The following is an 11,831-nucleotide window of genomic DNA, read 5'->3' as shown; positions in this document are numbered from 1 at the left end:
TAACTACATTAACCTTTTGTTTTTTAAGGTATCAGTAAACACAAAGATAAATAACAAGATTAACCTGTTTCTCATTAATCTCTTAAAAGCCTAGAAGAAAAATGGATCTCTAACGAGATCATAACTACACATCTGGGAGTGACATTGGATAGAGCTTGAAAAGTCATCCACTCTATGGATGTGACTTTGCCAGTTTCTATTTTCTGTTGCTTTTTCAACTCTTGGTCATGTGTAACATAACTGATAATTTTTTTGAGTACTAGACCACAGTGAAAGTACCAAGATTAGGAAACAGAATGGATTCCCATTATTCAAATTTAAATCTCACCAAAATGCCACCAAAATCACCAGTTAAGAATGATAAAATACATGTAATCACTGGAAACCAGGTCCTGGCTCCAAATCCTGTTCCCACTTCACGCACTCCCCCTCCCCCAACCCAATCTTAGTTCAAGGGACTTTTGTTTTATGCTGTGGCTAAGTAAATTTGAATTGAATTCTAATTTCAGTGAGTTTTTCAGAGGATCAGAACACCCAGACAAGGCCTGGAGGTTACAAGACAAAGGGAAGTCTCTACAGACACAGATTCTCCAGCTATTAGAGTATGAATTAAGTACACAAGTACTTAAGAGGCATGATCATTTCAAGTAATTTTACTATTTAATAAGACTTCTGGTAAAACAGAGGTAATAAGACCTTTTTTTTTTCTCTGAAATGATGACAATAGCATCCCTAAGCAATATATTCAGATAATTCTCTAGTTCTCAAAAACCATCAGCTCCCAAGAAGCAATGAGGTACTTGGAATTTGTAACTTGAAGGAAAGGCAAGAGGTGGATGGCAGTGGGGGGGAAGGGGAGGTATTTTTTTTTAAAAGGCTGATGTTAGAATCCTATGTAGGGATAGACAAAACTTGCTGAGAATGTCAATGAAAATGAATCTATAAACTCTGGGTTGATTTGCTAGCAATTAAGTAGCTTGTTTAAAATACAGTAATATTAAATTCTGAACATGCTGTACATGACCATGAGAATTCCTCAAAGCAAGGCTGAGTGGGAAAACAACCAGCTCGAGGTCAAAGCTGGGAAATCCATACAACACTGTCCAAAGGTGTCCAACAAAGTCAGTAATGGCATAACAAACCAGAGAGCAGCAAGGGGGACAGCTAGGGCTTAAGGGTATTTTTGTTCTGTGTTTTTATTATAAAAGGAAAAAACTATTCAGAAATCTTGACAAAAAAAGCAAAGGAAGATCTGGCACTCAGAAAAGATACCAGGGTACAAAATCACAAGTGTCTGAACCCAGAACAGTGAACCCCAACCTCATCACTAAGAGACAGGCAAGGGGACAGCTTGAACATACTAGGATGCATGCAACTCTGAAACTGTACAACTTATAGAAACCCTATAAACATTAGAATCTAAAATTGTTTTGCCTTTATAAAGGTTTTTTTTTTTAATATATCAAAAGGCCTGCTTTAGTGACATGCTAGTCCCACCAGAAAATAAACACCCATAATCCCTCCCCCGCCTTGTCAGTAACATGGTTAAGTTGACCAGCCAACTCACTTTTTACCACCCCCCACCCCCCCTTCCCCACTTATGTGCGCTTCATTCACTATGTGCTTGTTAAAATCACAGCCACTGGTGGTTCAGGCTGCCTTTAGCTGTGACCATCGCTATCTGGACGGGCAAGAGGGTTAAGTTGAAAAGATGGCCAGCTTTTTTTTTTGTCCCAGTTCCTTTCTAACAACCCTTTCTTCTTAGCAGGAACTCCCTGCTTCTGACCATACCTTCCCACCTGCTCTGCTTTTCCACCCCAGGGCACCATGTCCATACATCTCAAAGTTTTTTTGTTTTTAAATTTAAATATAAAAATATTTTGAGTGAAGGATGAGTGGGTAAGGTTCCTTTTCTCTTTAAAACTGAGCAGTCCCCATTGGTTTACACAGTCTACAAGATTATCTTCTGACCAAAGGCTTCCCCTCTAAGCCAGGGAAAACAAAGAGCCCCGTACAGCTAGAAGACAAAGGGTTTGTTTTCCTGCAAGTTGAGATCACCAACCCTTACTAATTCTTATCTGTTAAGAAAAGTAGATTACAGTCTCATATGAATTTAATACTCTTCTTCCTCCCTTCCAAAAAAACTCATAATTCCTCCTACCCATCCACTCTCCCCCAACCCGCCCATCTCAAATATCTTTTATTTTTTTCCTCTGGAAGCCACAAGTCTCTGTTGATGTACAAACTTGATTAGATGGAAGCAGTGGTTACGTTCCCCAACCCCTTTTCCCCACTAACATACTATTATCTCAGTCTTCAAAAAGTCATCAATGATGGGGAAAAAAAAGATTAAAAACATCCCAACCCTACTCCCCTTCCCCCACAAAAAAAAAAAGCAAGGAGTTATCTGTGGGCACAAAAAAACATGGTATTTTGTGCCCTGAGTTACATCTAGTAGGAAAACTTGGAAGAGGGGAGAGGTGAGGTGGAAGAGGGCATGAGAAAAGGGTTATGGGGTGGGGGATACAGAAGGTATCTGTAGGTCTAGTCCACTTAGTTTTTATACTGAAAGGGTTCTTCTCCTGTCTCATTGAGGAGACAGGTACGGATAAGCGCCTCTGTCACTGCATAAGGGTCACAGTTGGCAGAGGGGCGGCGATCTTCAAAGTAGCCCTTCTTGTCCTGCCCAACCATCCTGGGAATTCGGATGCTGGCGCCGCGGTTGGCCACACCAGCAGAGAACTCGTTGATGTTGGATGTCTCATTGAAACCTGTCAGGCGACGGGCATTGTCCAGACCCCCTTTGGGGTCATAGGCTCGGATGTGATACTTGTGTCGTTTACTTAATCTCTCGATGGCTTCTTCAATAAACCTGAAGAAAAGCAGGCAACAGTGAGGTCAGAAACAGCCCAATGAAGGCAAAGAACAGGAAAGGAGCGAATATGGGGACCAATGTGTTTCTAAATTTAAAAGGTAAAAGACTATAACAATTATTTTGCCAATATTCCATTAAACATTTGCTAATTAAAATGTATAAAACTTTAATATTCATTTTTTAAAAATAATCTTGAGCTCCAAATTCTTTCCCTCCTTTAGAAGGCAAGCAAACTTCTCTCAAACTGTTTTTAAATAAAAATCACTGTGGCTCATGGCTCAAGACTATACTATTATGGGAAAAGTATTAGCCAGGGACAAGGCATTTAACTTATTTCTCATCACAAGAGGGAATTGAACTAGTATCTATCCTTCACAACCCTAGAAATATACCCTGTAAACCCAAAGGCATAGGACAATTCTTTAAATGAGTTATATTCCCTACTTATATATGATTTATATCAACCTATATTAGTACAGATTGGTTTGTAGTCATTGAAATGTAACAAGATGAAGAGATGAATCTCCCTCTTTTAGCTGAAGAGAATTAAGGGTAAAGAAATGTGGTATAATTTTAAGATTGCAACTTTCTATATTGGTTGGGGCGTGTGTATGTATGGGTGTAAGGGCAACTAGAAAGAACAAATAGGTTATCACTTTTTAAATGTCATAAATTGCTAACTAATCTGACCAGGATTTAATACTGTGTCAAATTTGTTTTTCTGATTTTTTATTACCCATTGATCTCTCAACTGGCATAATCCATCCTTTTTGACCAAGCTTTGTCACTGAATTTGTTCTTCCAGAATGAAGATTCTTAATGTACCACATGCTTTGAAGATCATAGTCAGAAACTGAGAATCTCAAAACATAAAATCTAAAAGGAAACTTTCTAGCTAGAACGATCAAATGTGCCTTAGGGAAGGAAACATGGAAGACCTATTTTCTCTATCCAGAGATCTCATTTATTCTACAGTCCCCTTTGACTACCTCCATGGTAAAAAAAAAAAATCAAGTTTCTTACTTTAGACCATTCTCTTCTCTCATGGCCTTGGTACTGAAGTTAGTATGGCAACCAGCTCCATTCCAGTTTCCAGGGATGGGCTTGGGATCAAATGTTACGATCATTCCAAAATCTTCACACACTCGATGGAGGATGAAGCGGGAAACCCAGAGGTGATCTCCCATTTCAATCCCTTCACACGGTCCTATCTGGAACTCCCACTGAAGAGAACACCAACAGCATTCATTGGGTTTTAAAATTGTGAAAAGACCATTCACAAATCATAAGTATTATCTACATCCAGTAGAAGTTGGTTACCCTCAAAGAACCTAAATGCATTTTAAAAGTCTAGGCAACTCTAATAAAAGTTCCTTGAGGGCAGAGTTTGTTTTTCAACTTTATATATATATTTATATATTTATATTCTAGGCAGTACCTGTCAGGCTACATATTAATGTTTGTTGGAAGTGAACTCTCCCAGGTAAATTTTTACCACAAAAATCCATCTGTCCTGTCCTAGTCCAATAATCCAGTTTTACCTGGGCCAGCCTAAATCCTGGTAATAAAGGACCAAAGGAAAAGTCTTTACCTGAGCTGGCATTACTTCAGCATTTGTCCCCCCAATTTTGACTCCAGCATATAGGCAAGCCCGGTAATGAGCTTCCGCTATATCTCTTCCATAGGCTTTATCAGCTCCCACGCCACAGTAATATGGACCTGTGGTGCAAGAGAAGATAGGAGACAAGCATAAGACAGAAGCTCCTGAGGAAATTCAAATCCTTTTCCAAGCCAAGGCCCTTTAAAGAGGGAAAGTGTTTTAAGCTCAAGGCCTGCATATTCCCTTGGATGACTATTATTCTTTTGGTTTGGGGATTACGCCTCTTCTTTCCTCCCTCCCCCAATTCCTGGCTGGGTCTGCAGGTTCCATCAGCTCTCTTTGTACATGCAACGTCTTGGGTAGCAACGATGTGACCCTTATCTGGACACAGAAAAAGGGATCCCAGGAAAAAAAAAGATGATTCCAGTGGCCTTAGTTCTACTTGTTCAGGAAAGGAACTGGTTGCATTCAGCAGTCAGGGAAAGCTTACCCTGGGGTCCAGGGAATCCATTGGAAGGCCAACCAAAAGGGTGTCCATCTGTTCCCATGAGAGTATACTCTTGCTCCATACCAAACCAGGGTTTCTGGTTGGTCACCATATCCATTATCCGTTTACAGGTATGCCTCAAATTGGTCTCTGAAGTAGAAGAAAAAAATAAAGAAACCATTAGGAACATATCTTATTATCAGTCCAGGATCTGAACGCCAGCCCAAAAAAGGATATTACTGATAGAAGAATTTAAAAAAAGCTGACTTGTTACCCTTGACCAACTATGTGAACTGGCTTCAGTTCATCACTTTGAACTCCCAATCTAGTGCGAGCTAGCATTCTATACATATTGGCCAAAGACAAGTTTGTTCTAATTAGAAAAGAAAGCTGTCCTTAATTTGTCACATGCATTGTGTCCCAGAGAAAGTGTGGCTAGAAAACTGAATGTGGAGCCAGGGAAGACGAGGCTCAAAACTCCTCTCTAAAACTACTAGATATGTGACCGGAGGCAAGTGACTTAAATTTCATTTTGACTTTTCTCAATTAAGAAATGAGTAGAGTGGACTCCAGGGACTCTCTAAAAGTCCTATCAGCATTTGGTGCTCTAAAGCATCTGAGGACTGCAAAGAAATTTTACTTCTAGTTAAGTTGATGGTTAATTGAAGTCAATGGAGTGGTTAGATCCATCTGGATACACTACAGAGCAATAAGGTTTTTATAACCCCACTAGGTCAGATAGCAGAAGTCTTTAATCATAAAAGATCCTCCAAAAGGCCATAACCAAACCAAATTTTAACCAGTTAAAAAATAAGACAATTCAAGTTAAAGATCAAGAACTTAGAAGCAAGCAATTTACACCTTTTTATCTCACTATACTGGAGTGCTTCCCAGATGACCAAGATCCACTGCCAAGATAACACTGGGCGAGAACACTGATTACCTTTCATTCAAGTGACATTGTCCTACATGGATCTTCAAATGTTTCATGCATTGATTAAGTCAACACTGAGCAGGGTATGGGTGTGGGACCCCCATACCATGGGGGGTATGAGCAGGGTATGGGTGTGTGGGACAGAAAAATTTTAAGATGCGATCTATGCCCTGTTATTAATATTTGTGAAAAGACCTTTAGCCTAGCGTCTGGCACATTTGCTGCTGCTGAATGTTCAGCGTTTTTAAGTCTTGTCCAACTGAAAATCCTATGTGAGGTTTTCTTGGCAAAGATAATGAAGTGGTTTGCCATTTCCTTGTCTACTTCATTTTTCCATATGAGGAAAATGAGGCAGACAGGATTAAGTCAGTAGCCCAGGATCATAGAATTAGGTGTTCTGAGGACCCCTAGGCCCAGTACTTGTGAACTACTATGTCACTTACTGTGCCTGTGGCACAAAGGCAACACTATGTTCTCTCCCAAGGTAAGTGTCTAAAATTGAGAAGCCTATGGGTAGAAATACAACTTTAAGAAGTTGTTAAATGATAACTGGAATAGGCTAATCTAGCCCAATTTCCCATCACTGTAAGTGAGGAATGTGCTGAACCCTAGTCACTTAGTACTTGGACCAGGCCTGAGAAGATATATGCAGACTTTAGCTCAACCCCGGAACTCATCATGAATCCTGTCTCTACATTAAACAAATGTAAATCATATAGCTAGCCTCTGCTAAAGACCTTCATTGATAACAAAAAGCTGCCTTTTAAGGATTTCACTTTCAAATGAGGGAGAGACCACATACACATATTAATATTAAAAAAAGTTGAGTTGAAAAGCACTAATTAGGACACCTGTAAAGTCCTCTTACTACTCGAGCTCAAAAGAAAGGAAGCCAGAGATTCTAAGAGATGAAGATTTCAGGGAAAACATTCCAGGGAATGGGGGAAAGCCAATAACAAAAGGCAGGAAATGGAGTCTCCATTACTCTCAAGCCAGCAGTTCTCCTTGTATTTGGCCAAAATCTGCTTCCCTATAACTTAGCCATGATCCCAAGTAGAGTCCTTTTTCTACAGGAAGCGTGTCATGCTTCCTTCTTAAGAAGGAATTCTTCTCTATTCCAGTCTAAACATCTCTAGTTTCTTCCACTCATTTTTAAGCCAAAGTTTTTGAGTTCCCATATTATCCTCCCAGGGGCATTCCAATTAGTCCCAAGTTCCATGCTAAATTGGGGCTCTGAGAAATGAATGTCTTTTCTACCTTTTAAACATTTCATTTAGCCCCTTTTATTTATTTATGGGGTGATCCTCATTCAAGATCTTATAGCTCATTGGCCTGGATTACTATAACAGCTTCTTGAATGGTTCTCTCCTCTCTCCAAAGAGTTCACTCTACCTTGCTCCAAATCCTTTGGAAAAGGGATAAGGGGAAATCTTTTAGTTCCCTCTCAGAAGAGACAAGGATCCTTACCTGCAGGCTTGCGGTTATACTTGTAAACTTCGCAGAAAACCAGTTTGTTGGGGTCCTTTCGGAAGGGGTCCCGGAACAGAGCAGCAGGAATAAGGTACATGTCACTGTTAGAGCCTTCGGACTGAAAAGTGCTGGAGCCATCAAAATTCCATTCAGGTAGTTCTGGGAGGGGGTGGGAAGAGAAAAAGATCGAGGTGAGCCAATCAACTCCATTTAAAAATGTACATGTGTTTTCAAGTCGAGATCACTCCCCCAACCTTCTCATGAATAATTTTTATATAAGAATATATGTATGTGTGAAAGAGGGAAAGACAGAAGATGAGTGAAGGGAAAATCTACATTTAAAGAGAGTTGTTACTAGACATAGTTTTAGAGCTGGAAGGGACCAAGCTCATGTAATCTAACTTCATGTTATAGATGAGAAAACTCATGGAAAAGCTATTAGCCCAATACTACCAGTTAGGTAAAGAAACCACTATTTAATCTCAAGCCTGCTATAATTCATAATCCAGAGCCTTCAGTAAAAGGCCTTGCTCAAAATACAAATCTCTACTTTTCAAAGTAATTTACTCATTTTTTTTTCAGTTGCATCCAACTCTTCATGACCCCCTTTGGAGTGTTCCCTGCAAAGGAGTAGTTTGCCATTTCCTTAGCTAGCTCATTATACAGATGCTGAAACTAAGGCCAACAGAATTAAGTGTCTTATTTGTCCAGGATCACATGGCTAGTAAGCTTCCCACTGAGCCACCCTACTGCCACTAAGGCCAAGTTTCTTTCCTCATCACTCACTATCTTTCTTTTCTACTCACACTTTTCCTCAGCAAGAGTTAAGCTAGCTGGAGTCACTATCCTATTCCAATTCTGTACAGGGAAGATGCTGAATGATCCTGTACAAGTCACTTAACAGCTTGTTAGATGCCAACAGTTATTATCACTGTCCTTGGATTTGCATAGGAAGCAATCTACCAGATCAGATTTTTAATTTCTAACATAATACAAGTAGCAATGAGATAGATGGAGATCCTTTCCTACCAATTTTGAATAAAAGAGGCCCCCATTCTTTGTCTCCAACTGGAATTCAACAAAAAGCTAATCTGGTAGGAATTAGGGCAAGGGTTGCATAGAGTCTGCTCAAGAGTTCAGAGGATGACAAGACAATATATAACAATCTGCTCGGGCCAGAAATAAAATTGAAAGAAGGAGAAGCTGCAGATGGACCTTACCATCGATGCTCTTCGGTTCACTGTCTAGGGTCCGAGTTTTACAGCGCAGTCCCTCACCAGTGCCATCGATCCAAATGTACATGGCCAGGACTTTGTTTCCTTGAGGCAGGTTCATGTACATCTGCTTGATATTTTTGTTCAAGTGAGAACTGGCTGAGGTGGCCATGTTTGAAGCTGTCCTGGTTAGTTATAAAGCAGGAGGAGAGGGAAGGAAAGAGAGGGAGGGGGGAAAAAAGAAAACAACATGAGAACAGTGATCCCAAGCTGTTGCTAAGATCCTTCAGAAAAGATTTATCCAGACAGGTAGAAGTATAACCAAAGCACTAACTCCCCAGCTTTCAGTTAATTAACATTTATTCATTCAACAAATATTTGAGAGTTTTAATAAAGCAAAGTACTAAGATTAAAAAAAGTACAAATAATGGAATACATATAATAATTTGAAAAAGGACACACCAGCAGCTGGGTGGGTGGAAATTAAAAAAGGCTTCACAGAGATGGTAGCTCCCTGCAGAGAGAGATACAGAGGTTGAATCAGTTTCAGTTATGCCTCTTCAAGGCATAACAAAGACCACAAATTCTATGAATGTATTAGAATAGAAAGGGTGGGGGGGTGGCCTAGAGGACAAAAACTTAATTGGGATGGCCAGCAGGCTTCCAAGGAAAGGATCAAGGTACTACATAAAACCAACAGTACAAACACAGATTGCATTTTTCTTCATTCCTCTGAAGTGCTTAAGTTGGAATCAAATCTAAATTTACAAACTACACCTGGCGTCCCACTGGAGCTAACTTCAATCATCCAGGAAAACTCCCATTTCTAGAACTAGTCAAAAGATGCTGTCTGTCCTTGGTTCTCAGCAAGAAACCAGGACATCAGGGGGTTGATGCCATGATACTCCCAAGTTGGATTAAGTGAGGAAGGGCTGTTCAAAGTCACCAGCCTCACTTTGTCCTCCAGAGCCATCTGGGTTCAGTGGCAAGATATAGAGATAGCTCTGGATGCAATGGGAGACTTAAGCTAAGACTTTTAACAGATTGATGCTGCACCCCTTCAGTGATTAAGGATAGGTAAGAAAATATGCTAAGGGAACAGCCTCTTTTTCCTTGCCCCTCCAAATTTTTTTTTAATCTGGCATAGGGAAGAACCCTATAAAATAGAAGGAATTCTAAAATACCATGGGACATCCAAACAAAACAATTCAAGCTTCTTTTAAAGAAGCAAATACCATTTCCAAAGTCAAGAGAGAAAGTACATTCACGGAAGGCGGGCAAAGTAGAGATGGGATATTTTGAAATTAACTTTGAACAGAGATGCAACTGTTTCTATGGGTAACCGCAATTCAGTTACCACTTACCAAAATAGGTACTCTCGTTTTTGGGGAAAATTCACCTGGTCGGTCAAGTAATGAGAAGTCAGGCCAAGTCCTCGAGGAACTATTGCCCAAAAAAAATGGACCTTAAATCAAAGCCAAACCTCAGCCTTTTCCAATATCCGAGAAATCCACTTCTCAGACGCTTCCAGGGAGCCCTCCCTTCCAATTAACTTGTCAAGTCTAGTCAATTCACCCCGGGCGGCTGTTTTTTTTTTTTTTTTTGTTTTTGTTTGTTTTTTTTAAAGAGAAAGTACTTCCTCTATTGGCCAAAGAATTTGTTTTTTTAACTTCAGCGTCCCCTAACCTCAGGCTAACCCACATTAGGCAGGAACACCGGTAGGGACTTAAAAGTGATCTGGAGTGGAAGCTGCAGCTCCACCGCATCTCTTCCTCCTCCTCCTTCTTCCTCCTCTTCTTTCTTCCAGACACCCCCCTCCCCCGTCTCCTCCTCTTCTCCACTCACCCCGGCCATTGTGGGATAAGGAAATCGATCTGATTAGGCCTACGCTTCAACCGTCTCTTTTTCAGCTTCTGTCCATGCCTTTCCTCATAGTCACTGGTCTCATACTGATCGCTGTGGTTCCGCTTTTCCCCCTTTCCCCTCCGGACCCGAGGAGAAGAGGATCGAGAAACAAGGTGCGGAGATATCGACCGAGGAGAAACAGTCTGGGAGGAAACTGCCTTCATAATCACTAACGGGGTCCCCCCTGACTTCAACGTCCGAGGAACACAGGAGCTGTACGAGGAGGCGGATGACCCCGAGTCTTCTGGGCTTTCCTCCCTTTTCTCCCTCCCTTTCCCCCTCGCTTCTTTCCCTTCCAGTGGTTGGCAAGGAGATGGACCCCCTGCCCCCCTCCCCCCACCCCTCCCCTCCAGCTCCTGATTTTACGATCTTACAGAGAACTGTAAGAAGGAGCATGCCCCTCCTTAGAGAAGAGGGTGCCGGGGGGAGGGTGAGGCAGCCAGGCAGAATGTAAAAGAGGCCAGGCCGGCTGCCTTCTGTCTCTGGCCTCTTCCAGTCTCCGCCGGCTCTCAAGGTAACGCAGCAGCTCCGGAGGTCCCATTGTTTGGTCACAAATGGAAGCCTCGAATTGCCCCGGAATTTCCCCGGGACCTAGCGGGCGGTTGCAAGCAACAGAGCTGGTGCACAAGTGACAGGCCGGCCGCTGTCTTACCCAAAATAAAATAAAAACAAAATCCAAAAAGCTTTCTCCTCCTTTCTCCTCCTCCAGGACGCGAAAATCGCGAAAACCTCATACACAATACACACACACCCCTCTGGGTTTCACTCCCACAAAGAAAATAAAACAGAAACGCCGAGCAGTCCAGATACTAAAACATCGGGCCAACGTCTAAGGCACAGCGGGTTTAGGGGTAAACAGAAAAGGCCTTAGGGGAGGTCCTCCGCCTACATAACGTACACACTAAGAAAACAACACCCTCTTCCCCCTCCCCTCCCCCAAGTCTTTCAACGGAGACGCCCGTCCTCAAGCACCCAGCATCAGCACAATCCTCGCGAACAAGATAAGGGCATTCTCGGATGCTTTGGAGCGACTTCGCACTACGGGGAAGGGGGAGGCATAAAGGGGAATAAGAAGGAAAGACCTTGGAGCTAGGGGGCGGGGAATGGAAGAAACAAGTTTTGCAAAACATGCTTTGCAATGTCCCTTCCCGCCCCTCTACGGAGAGCTCTCGGGATTGCTTACCTGGGCCCGGAACGGGGCGTGCAAACAAGTTGTCAAAGTCGGGGGCGTAGGAGGATCGCTCCGCAGGTTCGCCGAGCAGGGAGAAGGGAGAAGGGAGAAGGCTCTAGCTGGTGGCGGTAGAGGTAACAGCGAAGAAAGCGGTTTCCATTCTCAGCTCTGCCTG

General features: G+C 42.0%; 1 protein-coding gene across 4 annotated transcripts; it reads right to left on the bottom strand.

The window, feature by feature from the left end:
- Window positions 1-637: 637 nt before the first annotated feature.
- GLUL (glutamate-ammonia ligase) lies at window positions 638-11,831 on the bottom strand. Of its 4 annotated transcripts, none has more exons than XM_051998827.1 (8): window positions 11,669-11,831; window positions 9,043-9,094; window positions 8,587-8,765; window positions 7,364-7,525; window positions 4,966-5,112; window positions 4,467-4,594; window positions 3,899-4,098; window positions 638-2,872 (listed from the first exon to the last, which is right to left on the bottom strand). In XM_051998827.1, exons 3-8 carry the CDS (start codon window positions 8,750-8,752, stop codon window positions 2,554-2,556), a joined length of 1,122 nt encoding a protein of 373 aa, XP_051854787.1. In that variant the 5' UTR covers window positions 8,753-8,765; window positions 9,043-9,094; window positions 11,669-11,831; the 3' UTR covers window positions 638-2,553. The 4 variants fall into 4 exon arrangements, with proteins under 4 accessions (XP_051854787.1, XP_051854788.1, XP_051854785.1 ...); XM_051998828.1 differs by lacking the exon at window positions 11,669-11,831 and adding an exon at window positions 10,426-10,494; XM_051998825.1 differs by lacking the exon at window positions 9,043-9,094.

Source organism: Antechinus flavipes, chromosome 4, assembly GCF_016432865.1.
Source record: "Antechinus flavipes isolate AdamAnt ecotype Samford, QLD, Australia chromosome 4, AdamAnt_v2, whole genome shotgun sequence".
Lineage (NCBI taxonomy): Eukaryota > Metazoa > Chordata > Mammalia > Dasyuromorphia > Dasyuridae > Antechinus > Antechinus flavipes.
This window is presented reverse-complemented; position numbering and strand designations above follow the sequence as displayed.